Genomic DNA, 27,986 nt, shown 5'->3' with positions numbered 1-27,986 from the left:
TTAGGAACTGGGGAGTTTTTCACTGTCTGGGATGGGGGCTTTTTCAGTAAGATACTACTTTATGCTAACAGTAAAGCACCCTGTCACATTGTTGTGCCCCATTGAACTAGGAGTTTTCACCTCTGGGATAGCCTTTAGGACTTGTTCAGGAGTAATGTTATGAGAGAGGCCAACAAGGGGTCAGGCATATGTAGGCTAGATGGAGATGTTTGAACTGAACTGAACTGTTAATACATCAGTTATTTCTGTTTGCTGTTAAGTTCCTTGATACAGTTGAAGAACGACCTGTGATTTCTTTGATAGAGTTGGCTGTATTGAACTCTTAATTGGCTTTGAAAATTTTGCTTTTGTTTCTAATCCCTTTGTTTTTAACTTTTGAGCTTAATTTCAATGTGTAGTATTGTCATTTTGTCACAAAGGGAGATTTTTTTTTATATATATATAGGTTCATAGATTCATAGGTGTGTACTAGGTCAACAGCCCTGGAGCCTTTACAAGCCTAGCCCATAGAATTGCCCTAGAGTTAGTTTGTTAGGTTTCCACCAAAAAAGGTTTCTTCCTAAACCTGTCACTGCATTTGTTACAGATCAGGGCATATGTTTCAATGCAAGTATTGAGGTGTTAGTAGAACCTGTACACAAATGTAGTACTGTTTGTTGTAGGAACCTCAAGGGAGGGGAGACACTTGAAATCCTTCGTCATCATATAGTTGAAATAACTTTTCTTTAGATAAGTCCCTGTGGTAAGGCTTGTGAATGTTTTTAACTGGGTTTTAATAGTGTTGGGTTCGAGTGTTTTGGACTAAATTATAATAGTGAGAACCACTGCTTCATGATCATACCTAACCTATGAGGATATGATTTTAGGTGCAGAGCGTAATGGTGCTATGCTTGTAATGATAATGTCCAGTATATTTAACCCTACAGTAGTGTAGTGTGCAGTCTTGTCTGGTGAGTTTGCATTAATGACGTCTATGTAGAATTGAGCATATGTATGTGGAGTAAGGCAAGTATTCCATTTAATAGATGGATAATTGAAATCCCAAAGTGTAATACTGAAATCGGTAGTTAGTGACTCCTGTTTTTTTTTTTGTTTTGTTTTTTTTAAGTATGCCTCATGGATTATAGGTGACGAAGAAGGGGATTCTGTAGTTGACCATGAAGTAAAAATGCATCTTATTCATAGTTCCTGAGATGAGAAAGAGTCTGTAGTCATTTTATTATGTGTGACTGTAAGGCAAAGGAGTTGTGGAAGTACATGGAGATGCCACCACCAGTTCCAGAGGTGCTCTCAGTAGAGGATATAAATGTGTGATAAGCACTGAACCATGGAAGGGAATGCAAGATGTTCATAGTGTTTCACTGTTGCAGTCATTACACTTGGGTTATCCTGCTGGCAGGCGACCCGAGTTCCAAAGTCTTGGTCCGGCGTCGGTTGCTGTTGCCTCTTCCCTGACGTCAGTGCACCAGGTGTATAAAAGTTGCAACCGATGCCATTTTCTTCAGTCTTTCTTGCCGCGCGGTGCCCGAATCAAAAGCAGTTTGCAAGTGCCGGTCGGCAGACTCCTGAGATTTTCGAAATTGAGTTTCAGAACCGAAGTCTTCAATAAAGCTAAGTACCCCGTTGGGGAAACTTTTTCTTGCTCCAGACCGATGTCTGTGTATTTCTTGTGGGAAGCAAATACCTCATAAGGACTTTCACTCTTACTGTATTCCTTGCCTAGGCCCTGACCACGACATTACCAATTGTCGGTTTTGTGTTAGATTCAATAAACGCACTATTAAACGTCAGTTTGATTTTGCTTTACATTATTTTGGCCGAAGGTTTAATTACATAATGCCGTCGGAACAACCGACGACCGGAATTTATAAAAAACGCAAAGAAAAGGACAGGCATCCGAGGTCCAAAACAGACGAAGCCTCTTCAAGGCCAGTCGCCAGTTCTGTGCTTTTTTAAGCCCCTGACACCCACTACCTCAAAGCCACAGGCCGTAGCCGACAGCCACGTGGAGACACCAAGGCCTGTGGAAACTCAAGGTATTGGGCCTATGGAAACTATCCCCTCAGATGAGTCCGGAGCCGCTGAGCAGGCATCTGCTTCTGATGGTGTTTTCAGACCTTCACAGCTTACAATTAAGCCCACTACAGCTGCCAAGGCAAAGTCAAAAACTCCATTAAAGACAAGGAAACAAGTACAGCATTCTCCAGGACAGTCATCCATGCCAAAGAAACAGATGCTTAAAATGGCCGAAGACCTAATTACTTTAATCAGGGGTTCCCATCCCCCTCCTGACAAAAGGCCTAGGCAAGACACTGACTATGATTCCTCTGACCAGGTTTCCATTTCCTCTGATTCCTCTTCTGATCAGGGATATTCCCTCCCTCCCTCTGAGGATTCTGAGGATTATTCTTTTGGGGAAACCCTGCACACCATGAGGGAGCATTTTCATTGGGAGAGGCATGATTATTCAGAATCCAAGAAAAGGATCAGAGACTTCCTTTTATTGCCTCAGCACAGGCCCCTGGCTATCCCCCCTGTGCTTGATATTGTTGATGATGTTTTCTCTGAATCTAATCTGTCTCCTGATTCTTTACCCCCTGCACCAGTCAAGCCAGACAGGTACTACAGGGTCCCTGACTCTCATAAATTTCTTTACAAAAACCCCGCTGCAGACCCAGAAACAATTTCTCAGGGTCCTAAAGGGGTTAAGGCTTCCACTGCTAAAAATCCTGTCCCCTCGGATAGGGATTCCAGAGCTCTGGACAGATGGGGGGAAAAAGTTTACACTTCTGCTACTTTAGCTGTAAGGGCTTTAAATTGCCAGTTTCTCATACTTAAATATCAACAGTACCTCATGTCATTGTTAAAGCAGAAAATGGTTTCAAATTCAGAAAGTTCTGACAGTAAGGAAATGCAGGATTTATTGCATGCAGTTGAACAAGTGGGAAAGCATACTCTGCAATGTGGTTTTGATTCATTAGAGGCTTCTTGTAGAGCCGCAGTTACAGGCTCTGTTATTCGAAGGCATGCTTGGTTAAAAGAACAAAGTTTTCCTGACCATGTTAAAGTAACATTATTGGATGCTCCACTACAGCATGATACTTTGGTGTTAAGGCAGAAGAGGTGTTAAAGAAAATGGAGGATAAAGCAAAATCAATGCAGACAGTGAAGGATTTCTTACAGTTTCAACCTCCTAGATTTAGCAAAAACTGGCCTTCAAAAAATTGGTCCTTTCCCGTGTCAGGCCACAAAGAGACAGATACAGACGCCCAAGAGGCAGATCTCAGCCCCAAGGCTCCTACAGACCTAAACAATGGGGTGCTTCAGCCCCCAAAGGAGGGGAAGACAAATCACAACCTTATAGGAAACAGTCCCAATGACTTCCCTCTACAAATGCCAAGCACTTACCTTTTGACAGCACCCCTAGGGGGAAAGCTAGCACTTTTCACAAAAAATTGGCACATGATCACCCAGGACCTATGGGTGCTGAATATTGTTGCTCAGGGTTACAGGTTCCACTTCCACATGCTTCCATAATCAAAAGGTATGCCAGACCTGCCACAAAACCAATGGGCAGAAGCTCAAAAACAGATTGCTGCTCTTATGGACATGGGAGCTATTCAAAGAGTTCCACAGCAAGAACAGGGACAAGGATTTTACACAAGACTCTTCTTAGTACCCAGAAAGGACAAAGCCTGGAGACCAATACTGGACCTGTCAACCCTTAAATACTTTCCTGGATGTTCCAAAATTCAAAATGTTAACACTACAGCAACTTCTGCCCATGCTGAGCAAGAAGGCGTTGCTAATTGCTTTGGACCTCAAGGAGGCATACCTGCATGTCCCAATCAGACACTCTTGCAGAAGATAACTCAGATTCATAGCAGGCTCAATACATTACCAATTCTCTGCACTGCCCTTTGGCTTATATACTGCACCCAGGGTCTTCACAAAATGCATGGCACCAGTAATTGCATTTTGCAGACAAAAAGGAATTCAAATATATCCCTACTTGGACAACTGTCTTATTCAACCAGAGAGCCAAGGACATTCTTCTAAAGCATCTGGCATTTGTAAAAAAGATTACTGATTTGCCTAGGGTACACAGTAAACGAAAAGAAATCAAAACTAGTGCCCTCTCAAGAGATAATATTTGTGGGTGCAAGCTTAAATACTACTGCCCAGATGGCTTATCTCACGCCAGACAAACAAAGGCAACTGACTCATTATTTTCAAATGATGGCAACAAAGACCCAGCTCCCTGCAAGAAAAAGTCTGCAGGCCCTGGGCTTCATTGCATCCTGCATTCTACTAATTCCATATGCAAAACTGCATATGAGGAAACTACAATGGTATCTAAAAAGTGTTTGGACTCAGCATTGCCACAGCCTGGAAACAATCATAACTTTAATTCCCTGCCTACAACAGGAGTTTCAATGGTAGTCCCAGGCCTGTCACCACAACAAGGGACAGCCTTTCACCTTACCCACAACCAGGCAGACAATAACAATGGATACATCGGATTATGCCTGGGGGGCACATATGGCAGGAAAATGTATTCAGGGCATGTGGCCCAAGGAACAAATGCATCTTCACATCAATCAAAAAGAGATTCTAGCTGTACAGAATGCCCTGACAGCTTTCAAGGACCTACTACATCCAGGACAACTATTAATAAAGACGGACAATACCACACTTATGTGGTACATAAACAAGCAAGGGGGCACACATTCCTACCCCCTATGCAGGCAAGCCATGGCTTTGTGGAACACAGCACTGACCTATCAAGTGCATCTGCAGGCGAACAAAAAATACACTGGCAGACGAACTAAGCAGAATTCTCATGGATCCTCACGAATGGAGGCTAAATCCACAAGTGTTCAGCATGATAACGAGGAAATGGGGATGCCCAGACATAGATCTTTTTGCCTCCCCTCACAATTACCAAATACAGAACTTCTGCACAAGAACCTATCACTCTCAAGCATGGAAAGTGGACAAAAAAGGCCAAAAATGATCCTGATTGCCCCAGACTGGCCACGCCAGCAGTGGTACCCAACCCTAAAGAGCTTGTCTCAAGGCCCCGCTTGGTTTCTACCTCAAATTCCTCATCTTCTGACACAACAAAACAATCAGATTCTGCACAGTCAACTCAGAACCTTAAATCCGGCAGCATGGCAGATAATGTCGCCAGTCAGACTGTACCTCTCTCTAAAGCTGTTATGGATGTCATTTTAGAAGCCAGGAGGCCCAGCACTAGGAAATCTTATGCAGAAAAATGGAAGAGATTCAGTGCTTGGAACCAGGCACAAGGGCTCGAACCACTTGTCCCTAATATACCTCAGATGTTACAATGCCTAACTGAGATGCTGGACAAAGGCCTATCTTTCTCGTCTATAAAAATCCATGCCTCTGCCATTTCAGCTCATTACAATACGGAACCTTCTATTTTTTCACGTCCTCTACTACGACAGTACCTCAGAGGAGCAAAAAAATATAAGACCCCCTAGGGGAGCAGGATCTCAATTTTGTTTTAGAAAAACTCACACTGCCTCCTTTTGAACCAGCCAGCACAGCACTGCTCTGCTCCTAACAATAACTTCAGCAAGAAGAGTCTCAGAGTTACAGGCATTAATGGCTGTGGAACCTTTCATCATTTTTCATCAGGACAGGGTTTCTCTTAGGACAAACCCAACATTCATGCCAAAAGTGGTCTCCAATGTGGCCTTAAACCAAACTATTAATTTACCTACTTTCTACCCAAATCCCCAGAATAAAGGGGAGAGACTTCTGCACGCTTTGAATATACACAGACAGCTACAATTCTACTTAGACAAAACAAAAGCTTTCACAAAAACTGAGCAATTGTTTGTAGCCTATGCTGCAGGATCACAAGGAAAGCCTAGTACAAAGCAGACCATCTCAAAATGGATAGGACACTGCATCTGCTTCTGTTATGCACAACATGGAAAATCAGTGCCTAAGGGCATTAGGCCTCATTCTACCAGAGCAGCAGCCACTTCAGCAGCATTTCTCAGAGGAGTACCAACCAAAGACATTTTAGAAGCTGCAACCTGGAGCTCAGTGCACACTTTCACCAAGCACTACCACTTACCTCTCTACTATAAATCCAGAGCGGGCTGTGCCACTGCAGATGTTCATCGTGCATACAGCTGCAGTCATAACAGAAGGGTTCTCCTGCCGTCAGGCGGGTCCTCGGTCGGCCGAATTCCAAAGTCTATGTCCGGCGTCGGTTGTCGTCGCTTCTTCCCTGACGTCAGTGCGACAGGGGTATAAAGGAACCAGCCGACGCCATTTTCTTCAGTCTTTCTTGCCGTGCGGTGCCCGAAGCAGAAGCAGATGTCCTTCAAGGATGCATCTGCAGTCATCACATATGGATTGTCCTGCCTCAGGCAGCCCTTCGGCCGGCCGGATTCCAAAGTCTGGGTCCAGCGTCGGCTGATTTCGCATTTTCCCCGACGTCAGAGCACCTGGGGTATAAAAGCATCCGCCGACGCCATCTTCCTCAGTCTTTCTTGCCGCGTGGTGCCCGAAGCAGAAGCAGTTCGCAAGTGCCGGTCGGCCAGCTCCTGTAATTCAGCTACCGAAGACTTCAAAAAGCTAAGTACCCCGTTGGGGACTCTTTCTTGCCTCAGCCGATGTCAGATAAAGTTAATAATTGTTTGACTTGTGGGAAACAAATACCTCATAAGGATTTCCACTCTTACTGCCTCCCCTGCCTAGGCCCAGACCACGACGTCTCGGCCTGTTCAGCCTGTGCTTCCTTCAACCGACGCACTCTTAGACGTTGGGCGGAGTTTGCAGAGGAATTTTTTGGGGCTAGTTTTTCATATAAGATGCCGTCGGAGACTCCGACTTCGCATTTAGTTAAGAAACGGAAGGACAAGGACCGACACACGCGGACCGCGGTTTCTGCTGAAACCATGGCCAGGCCTACCGCGAGTGTCTCGGTCTCAGCTGAAACCGAGTCCTTGGTACTTCCAATTACCGAAACCGCTCAACCGACTACCTCGGTCCCGGAGGCCCCGGCCGAGTCGGTTATTGAGTTGCCAACCGAAACTGGTGTCCTGGAACCTTCCAACACCATTCCTTTAGAAAAATCTACACCAGCACGTGGCGCAGCCAGGCCTCCTGCATCCATGTCCATTAAGGCATTCTCCAGGGCTAAAGCTGCTAAACTTTCAAAAGCTTTGCCTCCCAAGGTTATCCCTCAGGGACCCTCTACTGGTTCACAGATTCTAAGCTTAGCAGAGGATCTTATCTCCTTAATTAGGGGCTCTCAATCTCATCCGGACAGGGGCTCTCAACCTCCTCCAGACAAAAGGCCCAGGGTTGAGCCCTCTGATCCCCACTCCTCAGATGAGGCCTCTGATGGCTCTACTCTCTCGGACCACCAGGAGGAGGCTTATTCGGCCTACAAGGATTCTGATGCAGAGGAATCTATTCCCTCGGCCTCCCCTCCTGAAGAGTTTTCCTTTGGGGAGACACTACACACCATGAGAGAGCATTTCCAATGGCAGGGCCAGGACTTTTCTGATTCCAGGAAAAGATTAAGGACCTTTTTACATTTGCCTCAGCATAGGCCTTTAGCTATTCCTCCTGTTTTGAATGTCATTGATGATGTGTACTCTGACTCTAGCACAACCCCTGATTCTCTTCCTCCGGCTCCTGCCAAACCCGATAGGTACTACAGGGTCCCGGACTCGCATCTTTACCTTTACAAGGCCCACTCTGCAGACCCAGAAACTATTTCCCAGGGCCCTAAAGGGGTTGCAGCTGCCACTGCTAAAAATCCTCTCCCCACTGAAAGGGAGTCCAGAGCTTTAGAGAGATGGGGCAAAAGTGTATACTTCTGCTACTCTTTCTATGAGGGCATTAAATTGTCAATTTCATATGATACAGTACCAAGAGTATTTGTTAGATGAATTGCATAAAAAGCTGTCTTCACCTGACCCCCTAGACCGCAAGTCACTTCAGGATCTGGTACATAACTCTCAACAGGTTAGCAGCCATTTCTTGCAATGTGGTTATGATGCATTGGAAGCTTCATGTAGGTCAGCTATGACTGGCGCAGTCATACGTAGGCATGCTTGGCTGAAGGAACAAACTCTGCCAGACCATGTTAAAGCAAAGCTGCTGGATACTCCACTGGAAAAGCAAAAGTTATTTGGCTCCACGGCTCAGGAGGTCCTAAAGAAATTTGAAGAAAAAGCAAAATCAGTACAAACAGTCAAAGTTTTTCTCCAAGTACAACCACCAACATTCAGCAGGAATTGGCCTTCCAAGAATTGGTCCTTTCCAGACACAGAGAGGTTTCAGAGAGGCAAGAACAGGCGTGCCAGAGGTAGAGGGCAAGCTAGAGGCTCCTACAGAGGACGTCAGTGGCAGCCTCCCAACCAGAGAGGTAATGCAGGACCTTCAACTGCTGCACTAGGACAGGCTCAATGACTTTACTTTGACACTGCCAACCAGCGTTCAATTGGAAGCACCTTTGGGCGGAAAGCTTTCTTTATTTTCAGAAAATTGGCACAGTATTACAAGGGACAAATGGACACTACAAATAATAGACAAAGGATACAGGTTTCATTTCCACACATTACCAAAAAGAAAGGGCATGCCAGACCTGCCACCGAATCAAAGGGCAGAGGCTTTGAAACAAATTTCCAGCCTAATGCAAATGAAAGCTATAGAAATAGTTCCTCTCTCAGAACAAGGCCAAGGATTTTATTCCAGACTATTCCTTGTTCCAAGAAAAGAAAAAAAATGGAGGCCTATTCTCGACTTGTCTGCACTGAACACTTATCTCATTGTACCAAAGTTCAAAATGCTGACTCTACAGCAGCTCCTTCCCATGCTGGGCAAGGGGTCTTGGCTGGTAACTCTAGACCTCAAGGAGGCATACCTGCATGTCCCTATCAGACAAAGTTGCAGAAGACACCTCAGATTTCTTGCAGGGTCAGAGCATTATCAATTCTCAGCATTGCCCTTTGGCTTATCTACTGTGCCCAGAGTATTTACTAAATGCCTGGCATCAGTAATTGCACACTGCAGACTTCAGGGGATGCAAATATACCCATATCTGGACGACTGCCTTATACAAGCGGACAGCCAACAAACTTTGGTAAAACACTTGAATTATGCCATTCACCTACTTCAGGCCTTGGGATATACAGTCAACTTTCACAAATCAAGACTTGTTCCATCCCATAGAATAACCTTTCTGGGTGCAGATCTAGATACAACCACCCAAATGGCCTTCCTCACAGAAGAAAAACAATGTCAACTACCAGATTACTTCAAAAATCTGACAAGACAAACCCATCTGACTGCAAGGAAAATCCTGCAAGCCCTGGGTTACATGGCTTCTTGCATACTTCTGATTCCGCAAGCAAGACTACATATGAGGAAACTACAATGGTACCTAAGGAGTTTATGGACTCAGCACAGTCACAGCCTGGAAACTTTGATACCACTCATTCCATGCCTTCAAAAGGAATTTCTGTGGTGGGCTCAAGCAAGCCAGTCAAACAGGGGTCAGCCTTTCAGCAAACCAACAGCCAGCCAAACCATTACAACAGATGCTTCAGACCACGGATGGGGAGCGCACATGGAGGGAAGATGCATTCAAGGTCTATGGTCACAAAAAGAGCTACGCATGCACATAAACCAAAAGGAAATGCTGGCAGTGATACATGCAGTCGAAGCCTTCAAACCCTTTCTGCATCATGGTCATCTGTTAATAAGGACAGACAACACCACGGTTATGCGGTACATAAACAAGCAAGGGGGCACCCATTCCTATCCTCTTTGCAGGCTGGCAATGAATCTATGGGAACTTTCCTTGAAACTCAATATACGGCTACAATCCCAGTTTGTGCCAGCGAAAGACCATATACTGGCGGACAGCTTAAGCAGAAATATCATGGATGCACACGAATGGATGCTGCACCCAGACATCTTTCTACAGATAACACAATCATGGGGGAGACCGGACTTAGATCTTTTTGCCTCCCCCCACAATCATCAACTGAAGAAATTCTGCTCAAGGGCATACCACCCACAAGCATGGAAAGTGGACGCCCTCTCTTTCAGCTGGAGAACTCTAACAGTGTATGCATTCCCACCTCTCCCATTAATGACCAAGGTTCTACTGAAGATCAGGACAGAGCAGCCAAAGGTGATTCTGATAGCTCCGGACTGGCCAAGACAGCACTGGTACCCACTGTTAAAGAGCATGTCACGTACGAAACCATGGCCTCTTCCTCTATGGCCTCTATGGCCACTTCTACTGACACAGCACAATTACAAAAATCTGCATCCCAACCTGAAAACCTTGCAACTAACAGCCTGGAAAATACCTTGACTCCTCCTCAGGACAAGCTATCCCAGAGAGTGAAAGATATTATTATGAAAGCTCGCCGGCCTTCCACAAGAAATTCAGCAAAATGGAAAAGATTTCACATTTGGAACACCACAAAGGGCCTAGATGTGACAGAGATGAGCATGGCACATATCCTGGAATACTTGGCAGAAATGTTCCACAATGGTCTGTCTTACTCTTCCATTAAAATTCATGCTTCAGCAATTTCAGCAGAGTACAATACTGATCCGCCTATCTTCTCTCATCCTCTCCTAAGACAGTTTCTAAGAGGAATCAAAAACATCAATCCTCCAAGGAAGCCACCTCTACCTACTTGGGACCTTAACTTCATCTTGGAAAAACTAACACTGCCTCCCTTTGAACCAGCAGCATCTGCAGAACTACAGTTCCTGTCTTGGAAGACTGCTTTCCTTCTGGCCATAACCTCAGCAAGAAGAGTATCTGAGTTACAGGCTCTTATGGCAGTACAGCCTTTTCTTATTTTTCATCAGGACAGAGTTTCACTAAGAACCAGTCCTACATTTATGCCAAAGGTGGTATCCAGGGTTTCATTAAATCAAGCTATTCATTTACCTACCTTCTCTCCAAATCCACAAAACAAAGGGGAGAAACTTCTGCACACTCTGGACATACACAGACAGTTGCGCTACTACTTGGACAGAACTAAAAGTTACAGAAAAACTGACCAGCTGTTGGTAGCATATGCTGCTGGTACACAAGGAAAAGCAATTTCCAAACAGACAATTTCAAAATGGATAGGAATTGCATTCGTTTTGTTACTCCTTTCATGGAAAAACTGCCAGCTAACATTAGACCTCATTCCACGAGCCACAGCCACCTCCACAGCCTTCTTAAGAGGGGTGGCTACCAAGGACATTTTAGAAGCTGCTACATGGAGCTCCGTGCATACATTTGCCAAGCATTACAATTTACCTTTATATTCCAGATCCAGAGCAGGCATTGCTACGGCAGTCCTGCAGGGCATTTTAGCTACACCATCCTTTACATAGTTCCTCCACCCCCAGATTGGCTATGGTATTCTACCCATATGTGATGACTGCAGATGCATCCTTGAAGGACATAGTACAGTTTTGTACCTACCATAAATGTAGATGTCCGATAGGTATGCATCTGCAGTCAGGTATACCCTCCCTCCTTCCCCTCTGTGGTATTACTTGGGTGCTTACCCCTCTAATAGCTAGCTGGGGGGAATCTATTATGGTGTATTTGTTTTTTATATTATTGTGCATGTTTGGATTTTTAAATGCTTCTCTCCAAATTTAGCCTTCCTTAGAGGGCACCTGGCATCTGGGGCAAGAAAAACTGAGGAAGATGGCGTCGGTGGATGCTTTTATACCCCAGGCGCTCTGACGTCGGGGAAAATGCGACATCAGCTGACGCTGGACCCAGACTTTGGAATCCGGCCGACCGAAGGGCTGCCTGAGGCAGGACAACCCATATGTGATGACTGCAGATGCATACCTATCGGACATCTACATTTATGGTAGGTACAAAACTGTACTTTCGCAAGTGCCGGTCGGCCAGCTCCTGAGATTACGAAAATTTGGAAACCGAAGTCTTCTTAAAAGCCAAGTACCCCGTTGGGGAAACTTTTCTTGCCTCAGACCAATGTCAGACAAAGTTAATAATTGTATTTCTTGTGGGAAGCAAATACCGCATAAGGATTTCCATTCCCTCTGTATACCTTGTTTAGGCCCAGACCACGACGTCTCGGTCTGTCGCTTTTGTGCTACATTCAACAAACGCACTATTAAGCGTCGGGCGGAGTTCGCCCAGCATTATTTTGGGAAAGCATTTAATTATACTATGTCGTCGGATATTCCGACTCCGGTTTTGTCTAAAAAACGCAAAGACAAAGACCGACCCAAGAGGTCCGCGGCCTCTACGGACACCACGCCAAAGCCGACTACACGTGGTCCGGTTCTCAGTGAGGTGCCTACGCAGCTCCTGACTGCCGACGACACTTCTTTGACGGTGTCTCCTGTGCCCGAGGTCGCAGGCTCCTCGGCCCACACCCCGACTACAGATACCGAAGCCACTCTTGGCATTGAAACTCAGAATGTGGACAGGTCCACCTCCACTCAAGGTGTCTTCAGACCTTCCTCTTCTTTCTCCATCAAGGTTTTCACAAAGTCTAAAGCAACCATGCACTCTGAGACCAGCTACACAGGGCCCATCTCCAGGCCCCATGCCTAAGAAACAGATGCTTAAAATGGCTGAGGACTTAATTACTCTTATCAGAGGTTCTCAGCCCCCACCGGACAAAAGGCCCAGAGTGGAGGAAGATTCCCCCTCCTCTGATCAGGGCTCCATTATTTCAGAGCACTCTGATGATCAGGAACATTCTTACTCCCCTTTTGAAGACTCTGATGCGGAGGAATCCATCCCTTCTGTCTCCCCCCCAGAGGATTACTCATTTGGGGAAAATTTGCATACTTTAAGGGAACACTTCCACTGGGAAAGCCAAGATTATTCAGATTCCAAGAAAAGGCTCAGGGAATTTCTCTTGCTACCTCAGCACAGGCCTCTGGCTATACCTCCTGTCTTGGACATCCTAGATGATGTTTACTCAGAGGCTTGCCTTAACCCGGACTCTCTACCTCCAGCTCCAGTTAAGCCGGACAGGTACTACAGGGTTCCTGACTCGCACCAATTTCTGTACAAAAGCCATGTTGCTGACCCAGAAACCATCTCACAGGGCCCCAAGGGAGTTAAGGCCTCCATTGCTAAAAATCCATTACCTTCCGAGAGAGACTCCAGATCCTTAGAAAGGTGGGGGGAAAAGGTATATACCTCGGCTACCTTATCCATGAGGGCCTTAAACTGTCAGTTTCATATGCTAAAATACCAACAGTTTTTGTTATCACAATTGAAAAGTAAAATGTCACAACCTGAACAACCAGACTTGAAGGAGTTGCAGGATTTGATGCATAGTGCAGAACAAGTGGGTAAGCATACCTTACAGTGTGGTTTTGATGCTCTAGAGGCCTCATGTAGAGCTGCTGTTACAGGATCAGTCATACGTAGGCATGCCTGGCTCAAGGAACAAGCCTTGCCTGATCATGCCAAAGCTAAATTACTAGACGCCCCTCTTCAAAAGGATGTACTATTTGGTGCTAATGCTGAGGAGGTGTTAAGGAAAATGGAGGAAAAGGCTAAATCAATGCAAACTGTGAAAGAATTTCTACAGGTACAACCCCCACACTTTAGTAGAAATTGGCCTTCCAAAAACTGGTCCTTTCCTGCCACGGACAGACCCCAAAGAGGTAGATACAGGTGCCCGAGGGGCAGAGGACAAGCCCAAGGATCGTTTAGAGGCAGACAATGGCAAGCTCCTACACAAAGAGGTGGTGAGGATAACTCGCAATCTTTCAGAAAGCAAACCCAATGACTTTCCCCTTTGCATGCCAACCAAGTCTTAAATGACAGCCCCGTTAGGAGGAAAGCTGGCATTATTTTCAAAAAATTGGCATATTGTCACAAAGGACAAATGGATCCTGGACATTATAAACAGAGGCTACAAATTCCATTTTCACACCCTTCCAAAAATGAGAGGCATGCCAAACCTGCCACACAATCAAAGGGCAGAGGCACAAAGGCAAATTACAGATCTCATAAACATGAAAGCTATTCAAGAGGTACCTACGCACAAACAAGGTCAAGGTTTTTATTCCAGGCTATTTCTGGTGCCAAGGAACGGAAAAGATTGGAGACCTATTTTGGACCTATCCATCCTAAACACATTTCTACTCGTACCAAAATTCAAGATGCTCACTCTACAGCAACTTCTTCCCAGGCTGGGCAAGGGGTCTTGGCTGGTAACTTTGGACCTCAAGGAGGCATACCTGCATGTCCCAATCAGACAAAATTGCAGAAGGTACCTCAGATTTCTTGCAGGTTCAACCCATTATCAATTCTCTGCATTGCCCTTTGGCTTATCTACTGCGCCCAGAGTATTCACGAAATGCCTGCCATCAGTAATTGCCTACTGCAGACTTCAAGGGATACAAATATACCCCTATTTGGACGACTGCCTGATCCAAGCGGACAGCGAGCACATTCTTCTGAAACATCTGGCTTATGTAATAATGTTGTTGAATTCTCTGGGATACACAGTCAACAAAAAGAAATCAAGGCTAATACCCTCTCGGAAGATAATTTTCCTGGGTGCCAATTTGGACACAAACATTTGGACACAAACACCCAGATGGCCTACCTCACGCCAGAGAAGCAGGGGCAACTAATTCAATACTTCAGAACACTAGCAAATTGCACCAGGCTGACTGCAAGGAAAATCCCGCAGGCTCTGGGATTCATGGCATCTTGCATCTTACTAATCCCATGTGCAAAGCTGCTTATGAGGAAACTACAATGGTACCTGAAAAACATATGGTCTCAACACAGCCACAGTTTGGAAACAATAATACCACTAATTCCATGTCTGCAAAAGGAATTTCTGTGGTGGACTTAAGCATGTCAAACAAACACAGGTCTTCCATTCAGCAAGCCTCAAGCAAATCAAGTCATCACAACAGACGCCTCGGACTACGCGGGGGGGGCGCACATGACAGATCGGTGCATTCAGGGCAAATGGTCCCAAAAAGAAAAGCACCTTCACATCAATCAAAAAGAAATGCTAGCAGTAATAAATGCTATTATAGCTTTCAAGGACCTTCTACAACCAGGTCAACTATTGATAAGAACGGACAACACCACAGTTATGTGGTACATAAACAAACAGGGAGGAACACATTCTTACCCTTTATGCAGACTGGCCATGTCAATTTGGAACATGGCCATGGACTTACAAATGGAACTACAAGCACAGTACTTGCCAGGCAAGGATAACACGCTGGCAGACAACATAAGCAGGAATATGACAGATCCACACGAATGGAAATGGCATCCAAAAGTTTTTACAGAAATAATCCAAGAATGGGGAAGGCCAGAGATAGATCTCTTTGCCTCCCACAAAAATCATCAATTGACAAAATTCTGCTCAAGGATTTTCCATCCAAAGGCCTGGAGAGTGGACGCTCTCTCTTTCAGTTGGACATCAATGACAGTTTATGCCTTCCCTCCTCTTCCTCTGCTGCCCAAAGTTCTATTGAAGACCAGAGCAGACAGACCAAAGATGATTCTCATTGCTCCGGACTGGCCAAGACAACACTGGGTACCCACTCCTGAGGAGCCTGACTCATTCCCCACCATGGACCCTGCCTCTAATACCTCTTTTTCTGACTCAGCACAGCTTCAAAACTCTTCACAGCCAGCTAAAAAAAAAACTCAATCTAGCTGCATGGAATATTCCTTAGCATCACAACAGGCCCTACTCTCCAAGGAGGTGCAGGATGTAATTTTGGAGGCCAGAAGGCCATCAACTAGAAAAGCTTACTCTGCAAAATGGAAACGTTTTTGTGTCTGGAATGAGAAAAAGGGCCAGGATCCTGGAAAACTGAATTTACCTCAAATACTACAATATTTGGCTGAACTGCTAAGCAGTGGACTTTCTTTCTCCTCCATCAAAATCCATGCCTCAGCCATTTCTGCAGAATGCAACACTGATCCACCTTTATTCTCTCACCCTCTCTTAAGACAATTCCTCAGAGGGGCTAAGAATTTAAGACCTCCAAGGAAACAACCAATACCTGCTTGGGATCTTAATTTAATTCTGGAAAAACTGACCTTGCCTCCCTTTGAGCCAGCTGCCTCAATCAGATTTGCAATATTTGTCCTGGAAAACAGCTTTCCTTCTGGCTATCACCTCAGCTCATAGAGTTTCAGAACTACAGGCTCTCATGGCTGTCCAGCCTTTTATCATCTTCCATCAGGACAGAGTTTCCTTATGAACCAACCCGTCCTTTATGCCTAAAGTGGTATCCAGGGTAGTTTTAAATCAGGCCATACATTTACCTACTTTTTATCCTAATCCTCAAAACAAAGGGGAGAGATTACTACATTCCTTGGTTCCTTGGACATCCACAGACAACTGCGTTATTATTTGGACAGAACAAAGCCTTTCAGTAAATCAGAACAACTCTTTGTGGCCTATGCGGTAGGAGCTTAAGGAAAGCCAATTTCCAAACAGACAATCTCAAAATGGATAGCCCACTGCATACTCTTTTGCTATTCCTTTCATGGCAAAACTGTACCTACAGGCATTAGAACTCATTCCACCAGGGCCACAGCCACCTCTGCAGCCTTCTTCAGAGGAGTTCCTACCAAGGATATTTTGGAAGCAGCCACTTGGTGTTCTGTGCATACCTTCTCCAAGCACTACAACCTACCATTATACTCCAAATCTAGAGCAGGCTTTGCCACTGCAGTCTTGCAGGGCATTTTGGCTCCTCCTAGTTCCACCTAGTGCCTACCACCCCTTTCTTATCTTTGGGATTCTACCCATCTGTTATGACTGCAGCTGTATGCACGATGAACATAGTACAGTTTTGTGCCTACCATAAATGTAGATGTTCGAGTGCTAATACAGCTGCAGTCAAGGTTTCCCTCCCTCCTTCCCCTCTTGGGACAGGCCTATAGGCTAACACATCCTCATACAACCTGATTGGGGTATTCATTTATGATGTATTTGCTTGCCAACTACTGTGTTTTGATTATATTGCACTGCATTATTACACAAATGTATGTATTGCCTTCCTTCTGGGGGCACCTGACATCTGGGGCAAGAAAAACTGAAGAAAATGGTGTCGGCTGGTTCCTTTATACCCCTGTCGCACTGACGTCAGGGAAGAAGCGACGACAACCGACGCCGGGCCTACACTTTGGAATTCGGCCAACCGAGGACCCGCCTGACGGCAGGAGAACCCTTCTGTTATGACTGCAGCTGTATTAGCACTCGAACATCTACATTTATGGTAGGTACAAAACTGTACTTTCTGCAGGGCCTGGTAGCCTCTCCAAATCCAATTTAGACCCAGCCGCCCAACCTCAGCTTTGGGATTCTACCCAAGTGTAATGACTGCAACAGTGAAACACGATGAACATAGTACAGTTGTGTACCTACCATAAATGTAGATGTTCAAGTTTATTCTCTGTTGCAGTCCAGGTTACCCACCCACCATCCCCCTTTTCATTGCTGGGACTTTTCTGTACTTCTCAACTCTATACAACCTATGTGGTGTATTTGCTTGTAGATGAAGGAAATGTTTATAGTTATATATGCATTTTTTTGGCATATTTTTATCTTTCCAGCCTTCCTATCTAGGGGCACCTGACATCTGGGGCAAGAAAAACTGAAGAAAATGGAGTTGGTTGCAACTTTTATACCCCTGGCGCACTGACGTCAGGGAAGAGGCGACAGCAACCGACACCGGGCCAAGACTTTGGAACTCGGGCCGACTGCGGGTTGCCTGCCAGCAGGATAACCCAAGTGTATTGACTACAACAGTGAATACACTTGAACATCTACATTTATGGTAGGTACACAGCTGTACTTTATCATTGCACTGGAATAAAGTTTTGGTAATGATGCGAGTATTAATATTTTCTATGGTTGGGAGAGTTTCTGACTGTTCTGGCTTCTAGCATTGAGTAGCACCACTCATACTCTGGTTTTGCTAGGTTGGTTGGTGAAGCAGGTTTACATTACCTAAAAAAGGTGCTATGTTTTGTCCACCCTGACCTTGATAAGTGTGTCTTACCAACTTGTTTACCTTACTTTATCATGCATTTGAATACAAATTGTAGAATAGTGTATGCATGTCGTACCTTTAAGAAGCATTTTAAGGTCGGCACGTGCATATAAATAGCCAGCACGTGCTAGCTTCAGTGCCATTTTGTGAGTTCAGCCAGGGAGTGAGCATGTATGAGTGTAATAGCTAGGTTTGTTTATCTAAGTTAAAGTTGTTAAGCCTAAATCCTGATGCGTTTGTACATAATAAAGCTGCTTGAACAGAACAAGACTCGTCTATTTTATCCTGACTAGACGAGCGACGCAATGTTTTGTTTTTTTCATTGTGTGCATCTATTTCTGCTGATACACTTGTGTAACCTTTTTGAGTACCAAACTCAACTCACTCTGTATTGTTCTCGGTAATACTATGTATATAACCTTGTTTGTTCTTCTGTGAAGCTTTTCTCCACAGGCCTCAGCTGAAAAATGGCTCTAGCTCAGTCGAACTTTCCCAGTCACCAAATGTCAAATAAAAAATATACAAAAACCCTCAGGTGAAAGAAGCAGGCCATTGCTGGCAAGGCAGGTCGGACAGTCAACTCTTGCCCTCCAGGCTGACGCACATTGGATCCCACTAGAGTGACAGCAGTCATCTTTTGTTTGTACTGAGGCGTTAGTCTCAATGAAGATAGGTTGCTGCTGAATATTAGCTTTATATACTAGCCTTGGATGAGTTGTCTGAAAGCTGAATATTTTTCTTTATATAATCTAGGGATACGTGTCTCCATTCACTCACATGAACAATGACCACATTGTAGGCGTATGTAGGGTGAAGGGACTTGAGTGTCTTGAACACCTGCCATAACCTAGCCCAGAAGGAGCTCACTGTCTCATCTTTCTTTTGTTAATGTATTCATAGAAGAGTTTTTGTTTTGGGAAGTTACCAAGTTCGAGCATGTTTGGTGACACAAAGTTGCTGGGCAAATGGAGAAAAAAAGGTGTGAAACTAGATAGAAAGCAATATAAAATCTTTGTAATTATTCTTAAGTACATGGGTCATATTCTGACTTAATGTTTTACACCAAACATGCTAAAATCTGTGCCATAGTGAATTTGCAAAGCCCAACGACTAGTCCTCTCTTAAGCATTTCCTGGTATAGTGCTAAATGTGTCTCACCAGGTTTATACATATATATTTTGCACACACACCTAATTGTCTCACATGTAAGAAGTTGATAACATCAAAAATATGCTGTTGACAACCTAACTCTGTCCACTAAAAATGAAAGTACACACATCTGGATACTCACCACTCAAAATTATATTAAAAAAATGCTTTACTTGGTGAGCTTTAGCCGTACATTCTGTAACTTTTATATACCGACTCCTCGGTCATACAGTCTTAGCCACAGTGTATCCTCCACTGCATTTCTGTAGTCAATTAACTCTGCTTAACCATGGCAGCACTTAACCCTGTATTTGTTACGAAAGAAACAAGAGTGCAGGTTGGCTAGCTTTGAAGTCAGTGAACTGCTTTCCAGTCATATGCGTAACAATGATACAGCAGCGGTGCTTTAGTGATGATGATGCTGTTAAGGGAGCCTGTATATCACATAACTGCACATCGTGTTAATTCAATAAAAATGGTTGAATGGAACCAGGTTTGTGATACCGCTTCTTTCAGTTATCGTAAAAAAAAAAAGTTCAGTTGAAATTGCATGCTGTCCTCCTGGTGTTTCAAACTCTGAAGCAAAAGCTTCTTCTAGGGCCTTTCCTTATTCCTTATTCCTTATTCCTTCCAGTAACCAGTACATTGTGTGGCAAATAAGCAAGGAACCTTGTGTTCGTATCCCCTGTAGACAGGTGATACTAGTCTGACACTGGATTAACAGGGGAGCACTTTTTCAACATTTCGCATACTGGGGCAAGTGAGTGCACTGCTGAACTCATTGAGTCTGTTTTCTAGTTTTGTTCCAAAGCAGAGTTTACAGGAATATTGTCTTGTTTAGCTCTTGTGAGAGTGTGGCATTGCAGGTAGTAACATGTATGATAGCCAAGTAAATTCAGTCCTTGTGTAGCAGGGCAAAGGGTAGTTTTATTAGATTCTTCTTTTCCATCTTGGGGGGGGGGGTTCCTATATATGTTCCCATTGTTCTGTCCTTAGCTCATTTCATAATTCAGGGAAGGAAAAAGCTCATTGTCATTGCTCTTTGCTGACCAAGAAGAGTATGGTTTCACTCTCTCGAGTCCCTGATAGGAAAGGAAGGCTTCCTCATTATCGAGAAATGTGCCATAGCTGGAAGGATGGCCATCTTACCATCAGGGTCTGGCTGCTGTAGACCTTCTATGATTTCATAAAACCTCCCTTCTATGACACTGTAGATGAGCAGAGCTGCCAAGAAACTTTCCATGCAACAGACGTAACACTGTCAAGTGTAACATGTTTTCCATTTGGATGGAGAGATATCTTGTGCTGACTCAGCTTGTCAACAAGTAAGGTGCTCCTGATTTGCATCAAGGGCCAGAATGATTTGACTCTGAGTTGTTCCATAATCTGGTAAACTTTTGAAGGTCAGAACTGAGGCACAGCATTGACTGGTCACGCAGCTCCTTAAAAGTCAAGTAGCAAAGTATTTATTGGAAAATGCTGCTGTCAGAGGCTACTCCACTACTATTGTGGCTGCCTTGAATTTCTGCTGTAGAAATGTCTCCATTGAGTATGTTTGTGCTGCAGCATTGTGTTTATCATTTTGCACCTTTGCCAGACATTATTGCTTGGATTGTGAGTCCAGGAGTCGGAACTGATTTCAGAAGCGTATAATTCACAACTTTGCTTCAACTTCTTTTTGCTGTTCTTTGGCCACTGCCTCTGTGGGTTATTGACTACTTGGTATACTTTTCAATCATAAATCCATTGCAGAGGGTCCCTAACAATATGTGTAACAGATGTTTTTTACTGTATCTGTTTAGCTATGAGGGATCCTCCTTGGTTGTTTGCAAATGTTCTCCTGTCATCCATTGCATCTAAATAGCTCCTCCATCCAGCTGTTGCTTTTCAGTTTCCCTATAATTCAAGCAAAGATATATTTTATTAGCTTTGTAATATTGTAGGTGTTAAAATCTAATTTTTCTTGATTTGCAGGAAATAAACTTGCTCAGTGATTGAGAACAGATTGGGAGGTTCAGTGGCCAAGATCATTCTTAGATGAGAGCTTGCATCATCACGGTGTGCTCCCAGAAAGGTTGAACTTGCATTATTCATAGTATTATTAGAAAATTGCTAAACTGGAAAGGAAGGAAGAAGAATCCCATTCGTATGTCCACCCTAACTGCTAAAACTTGGAACACATCTGTTATTTTAAAGAGATTTGGGGATCATCATTATATTCTTATAGACAGAAAGCTACATTTGTTAAAAGAATGAAAACATGTTGAATGTGCTGAAATGTTCTTTTGTCTCCTGTATAGGTCAGCTACAATTAAACACTGCCTGAACTTGACATCTGCTTATAGCCACTTTCTTCCAAAGAAGGTACGCCCTGAGGTCAGCACTCTTCCAATGGGTTATGGGGTGACAGTAGACTATATTTTCTACTCTGCTGAACCCATTGGCAGGGGACAAAGAGGAGGTAAGTAAACCACTTTGCTTTATCATCTTCCATTGAAAGACTAAAAACTGAGGCTCGGAATACAGTTGAATCCCATTTATCCAAATTTTAAGTATAAGTACTGTAAGTTTGTGTTTTGATCTTGGTAATTGTTTTCTGCTAAAAATGGGGTGAATAACTAAGCAAAACCCTTTTTATCCAAATTTCTGCTGTAGTCATATTGCTGCCCTGTGTCTCAGTTGTGTGTTATTTCTAGTAGTGTTATGTCCAGTCCAGTTCTGTTTTTAGAAACATTTTATTGTATTTGTCACTGTAAAGACAGTACTATGTGAATAATAGACTAGTGCAGGGGTTTCCAAAGTGTGCGCTGTGGTGCTCTGGGGAGCCACGGCTTCCTCACAGGGGCACCACAAACGAATACCTTTCATGTGCGATTTTTTTTTTTTCATTTCTTTTTTTTTATTTTCGCACTGTTTGAGCTGACATCATCACGTGCGCGATGACATCAGCTCCTTCGGGGCTACCAGCCTGTCGGAATTGAGCAAGGAGCTCGCGCATGTCCGGCGTCCCTGATTTTTGAAGAAAGCAATAGTGGGTAGTAGTGTATACTTTTTGAATGTAACCCGGCAAGTTTATTGCTATGTTTTACCTGGTGTGAGTGATGTAGGATTACGTCAGTGGCCTACAGGATGAAAGTCTTGGTGATGCAGGAAACCAAAACTTGACCCATCTTAGTAAAGACCGCAGCTGGGAACTGCATCGGCATACAGTGGAGGAAGGGGCTTCTGGTGACAGCAGGTCTGTTCACTGGACTCAACAGAGTAACTGAAAATGGGGGTTCCTAAGTTTTACCGGTGGATTTCTGAGCGTTATCCTTACCTTGGCAAAGCTGTGAAAGAACATAAGGTAAAGTCTTGCCATGCTGAATTAGTAATCATTGAAGAAAATGCTGTCCAAATGTTGTAGTAGTTTGTGGCTAAGTGAACACCTTTATTTTCACTTTTACCAGTAACTTGTTTTTTTGAACTGCTTATTTCTATGCAGAAGTGTTGTAACTGGTTTCTGGAAACAACAAAAAGTAATACAATAACTGTCTCCATCAGCATCACCATGTCTTTTCTGAAAAGTACTCAGTGACAGCATCAGTACTGTAACTGTTACACGTAAAACTAATCTGTTATATAGTTTTGAATTATTTCACGGCAAAGGACAAATATTTTAAGTGCTATATGTGTTGGGTTTAAGCTTAGGGAGAATTTTTAATAGTGTCATTGGGAGCAGGATTGAAATTGAAGACAAGTTTATGTGTGGATTGTCAGAGGGTGTTTTAAATTTGTCTGATAGGTGGCTGCTAGTAAGAGTGGATGCATTTTCAATGAAGCATGTGTTGAATTGGATGGCAATGGAATCTACATGGTTTGCACTGGTAGGGGGCAGCTCATCTGGGCCGCCAGGGTTAAATAGATTATTTATGGAGGTCCAGAACAGTTTTGGATTCTTTTAGTGGTTATTTTGAAGAGAAGTATAATAGGTTTCTTACCAGCTCAAGTGTGTACTTTGGTTTGATTCTGTAGTAGTTCTTGAAAATGTTGCAGGTTGGATTGTATTCTCTTTAGAAACAAGACCTTCCAGGCTTTATCTCTTAGCCACATGAGTTATTTTGTGACTTTTGATAGTCATGGAGCAGAGTTAAATTTTACTGTTTTGCATGTGATAGGTGCTTGTTGTTTTGTTTATCACACTGAGAAAGGTTTCATTGAAATGAATGACAGTTTCATCCTGAGGCAGAGATTTTAGTATTTGCCAATTATAATGTTTTAGGTTGGATATGAAGGTGTCGCTGTTAAATTTACTTAAATTGCGTAAAAGTTGCAGTGATGTTTTTTATGGTATGAGTTTCTTCCTACAAGTTTTGGAAGGTGATCTCTAAGAGTGTTTGAAAGGGTGCAAATACATGCAATTTTATTTGGGTTGGATGTAAGAGTTCAGTCAAAGGTAGATTTTTTTATGGTTTGACAAATCCCTATAATATGCACTTTATGTGTGCAGCGGGTGGGGGGGGGGGCTTGGGAAAACCTGGATTCAGCAAGGGAGCCGAGAATCGAAAATGTTTGGGAACCACTGGACTAGTACACTAATTTGGTGCTATTCCTGTAATTAGCACCTAATTGTTTGCTAGCACCAGCTTTAAAAGGCCACACTTTTAAGAAAACACACAAGTGGTTCAGTTATATTTTTCATTAATTGTAAAGTTGCAGATTGATATACATTTAAGTGTTTGTTTATTTAAGGATGTATTCATGAACTTCAGTACAAGAAAGCTTCAAAGGTGAAGTAAAAAGTTTGAATTTTAACATCACAATGTTGCTGTTCCTTAGATTGACTTTAATATATTGTATGCAGTTTGAACTGATTGTGGAGGGATGAAGTAATGCAGTGTTTCCATCATGTTTTGGGTTGACAGTAAGGAAAAGTTGGTGTAACAAGGTTATAGGCTGTAAAATGTTTATTCAGCTAATTGTGGTTATGTGCCTTATGTATATATGTTACTGAATGTTCTGTTTTGTTGAAGTTTGAACACTGAGGAGCACCCCCATACACACATGCACACACAAGTTTGGACTTGGATAGTCCTGGTTGTAATCTATATTGTTACAGCAGCCAAGCTAGCCATCTGTAAACTTTTGTACCATCCCCTTTTAGAACACTAAATAAGCATCTGTAGTCATGGACATGCACTTTACTGCTATGTTTGTAGCTAGTCTGGCATGTATGGGTGTCCTGAGGCAATGCAGCAGTTGTCTTATGTTTACTGACAACTAGTTAATTCTTAAACTGATATGATGTGTGAGAGATGATGATACACAATATCTCTGGAGGCAAGGGTGTCACTTATAACCACTTGAAATCATAAACAGGTTTTCAGTAACACACATAAACCCATCTTACATAATCCGGACCAGACTCATAGAGCCACCTGTGCTGAGGCTCTTAAATGTAATTTCCATAAACCATGAACACATCCAAAGTATCATCCACAACCTCAAGAGTATTCCTCAAAATCAGCACCCAACACAAGACAAAGACCACATCCCACTTGTCTCATCTAAGTCCACAGAACACACCACCACTCATCCCAATACTTTGGTCATAGAAAACTCCTTTGAGAGATACACAGATATCTCACCAGGATATAAGTAAGGAGATCGTCAAGGTCAGCTGTCTGTCAGGGAGGAAGATCTGTCAGTTCAGGTTAGAGAGGTCATTGTACTAAAAGTACCAGTATGACTCAGTCATACTCCATATAGGTGTAAACTATCTGAGACATACCTCCTTGGACTACATGGAGAGACATGAAAGAGCTCTCAGACTTTGTGTCCCAGGCTGGTATGAGCCTAGCACTGAGCAGCATTCTACATTTGCTTCTCCAAGAATGATACCACAATATGAACAGAAAGTATTTGACTTTAACAGTTGACTTATGGGGTCATTCTTATGTGGGGGTATGATATTTGTCAGTCTGGGAGGATATGGTCGACAGGCCACACTGCTTTGCCAGGGATGGTCTGCACCTGTCTCCTCTGGGATTTCAAATATTGGCTAAAATTTTGCCTCCTTACTGATAATCCTACCAACATAGCTAGACCAGCCCAGGAAAATCTGAAGGTGTTACTGCTCAATGCCAGAATCTAAACAAGAAACTTCACTCTCTGCAAGTGCTCCTTATCCTGGAAAATTTAGCTGTCTCTGCAGTTACTGAAACAGGGTTTAAAGCTGTGGAAAACACCTACCAGTGCAGGGCTACAGTGCTTCCATACATGTAGACCAATTACTACATAGGAAGGTACATAAGGTGGAGATTTCTCTTACTTAGATTAAAAACAAATGCACCCAAAGGCTGGCTCATCAGTATAATGTGCTTGAGGTTCTCCATGTCCAAATTACATTAGAATAGTCCCTAAAATTTCTAGGGTTAGCTGGGTGCCTGGTTTTAACTTTATTTCAAAAGAGATTGTTTTATGGTTTCACGTAACCATCGAAGATGTTACACTAGGGAGGGTGCAATGTTGTATCATGTTTGTGAGGACCATGTCAAAGATGTTTTGCCCCTAATGGGCATAATATGGTGGGTTTGGTATAATGATTAAGGTCTTTGCCTGATAGACACAAGTTATAGGGCTTTATTCTAATTTCTTATTTGCTACACTTCAAATGTCCCTTCAGTGCAGTTAGCCTGTTATTCACCTATGAGCCTGCATACTAACTGATCCAAGGTGTGTTCCTTTGCAAAGCCGAGGAATCTCTGGGCCTGCATACTTGGTGTCCTGTATAGTTCCTAGTTTATATTAGGGTGGTTAAAGTCATCCATGAGTATGGCATTAGGTTGATTGGGGGAGTCCCTCCAGTACATTTAAGTATGTATTACAATTTTCCTGGGTCATAGAGGGGGGGAACCTATAGCTTGCAAGGATATGGCATGGGACTTTGTCTAGAGCAAACTTCCTACTACTAAGTGATATGCTGGCAAAATTTCAAGACCTCCACCCCACCAAAGCCTGAGAACACTGCTGCCTACGTTAAATAGTTTACAGAAACCCTGGATAATCATGTTAATAGCTGCAAAGAGTCAGCTGTACTTGCACTGATTAAACACAAGATAAACTCAAAACAAGCCCTGCTGTGTACCTGGGGAATGTGTGTGTGACGTGTGGCATAATTTGGGCAACCTGGAGGCTTTGATTTGCTGGCCGACCATCTGGCTGCCCTTGGCAGGTATCCCTATTGTAAAGAATACTGCATCAGAGAAGAGAAGGACGTCTGCCATTATAGTAAGTTCTTACACAACTGTACTTTAGCTTCTCAGCCCTCATGTTCTAGCAAGAAGATCCCTACTTCTAATCTTGCTGATAGTGATGGTCACCACATATGCCTCACCTCTGGGGTAGGGATGGGACATTTTCAGGAGAAGATGGTCCACGGTGTAAGTGATGTTCATGAAGAAAGTTTTCACTTCAGTATCCTTTGAGATGTGTGTGGTCCTCCTTCCACTGAGCTTCAGAGTTTCTTCCATGTAGGTGTGATTTCCATTCAGATCCAAAACTTGACAGTGGTATGATACATAATCAAGCTGGGGGGAACCAGGTCCTACCCCTTATGTTGGGAAGCAGTGAAAGTAATGCAACAGGTGACAGACTTGCACCGCTTTCTGATAGCAGCACACATCCCTGGGAAGTCCTGCTGCATTGCAGACAAGGTTCAACAGGATCATCCTTATACCTCACGAGTGGTCTCTGAATCTAGCCGGTAGCTCAAGACACATTCCATTACCAGGGCCAACCATGCTGCAGTTTGTTTGCCTCCCTGTCCAACTCCAAATGCAGCGCTTATTTTTGCCTTGATCTCCCAAAAGGAGCAGTCCCCAAGAGATGCTGTAGTTGGGCAGTCGCCTTCTGGGCTTCTTTGTGTACACTCTCCATTGCCCCTGATGCCTGGATTCTAAAAGAAGGCAAAAGGCTGAAGAGTGTAATGGTTATTCTCATTTCTCCATACTGACCCAGACAAATGTATTCCCTGGATCCCCAGTAGGACCTACTATCTCACCCATCCAGTAAGGCTCACCTATATTTCCACAATCTAAAGGTAACCACATGGTTCCTCCAGTTCCAGTAATTGCTATAGAACCCTACCTTATGTGAATATGTCATTCCTGTCTTAGCTGCTTCATAGACTCTATCCAAAAAGTTTATCTGAGTAAATGGAATTGCTTTGAGCACTGGGCTGAAACTCAAAAGGTCAGTCCCATCAGTGTCACCACTCCAGATATCTTGTGTATCTTGTTAACACTTTTGTTTACACTGGGTATAGTTTTTCTGCTGTTAAAGTTCTGTTGGCTGCAGTTTCAAACTTTAACTTAGAAGTTTATTTGTGTTCTCTGGCCTTCTGCAGGCTCTGTAAGGCCTTCTTCAGAGGATTTTTTCTTGTTAAACCCCCCACCCCCCACCCCACCGCCATCCTGGGCCCTGAATTTTGCATTGGAGACCTTGACAAAGCTGCCCTTTGAGCCAACTTCTATTCCTCTCAAGTTCCTTTCTTAGAAAACCGTAATATCTATTAGGTGGGCATCTGAGTTGCATGCCCTCAGCCATTGCTCAGTACTTAGTTTTTCATGAAGACAGACTGGTTCTAAGGGAGATTCCTACTTTCATACTAAAAAAGTAGCTTTGGAAGCAAATTTAAACCAAACAATTGTCCTCCCAGTTTTCTTCCCTAGTCATGCCAACAAGGAGGATTATATACTCTTCATACTCCAGGTGCTCATAGTCCA

The 27,986-nt window shown here is 43.6% G+C and overlaps 1 protein-coding gene across 1 annotated transcript in view; it reads left to right on the top strand.

The window, feature by feature from the left end:
• ANGEL1 (angel homolog 1) overlaps window positions 1-27,986 on the top strand; it is a gene marked incomplete in the record, with an annotated part of 1,002,072 nt that overhangs the window by 936,945 nt on the left and 37,141 nt on the right. Inside the window, 1 exon segment of the mRNA XM_044073897.1 lies at window positions 21,522-21,682. Coding sequence (XP_043929832.1) covers window positions 21,522-21,682 — 161 coding nt within the window.

Source organism: Protopterus annectens, chromosome 6.part0 (assembly GCF_019279795.1).
Source record: "Protopterus annectens isolate FY-2018-M chromosome 6.part0, PAN1.0, whole genome shotgun sequence".
Lineage (NCBI taxonomy): Eukaryota > Metazoa > Chordata > Ceratodontiformes > Protopteridae > Protopterus > Protopterus annectens.
Note: the sequence above shows the minus strand (reverse complement) of the source record. Positions and strands in the feature narration are given on the sequence as shown.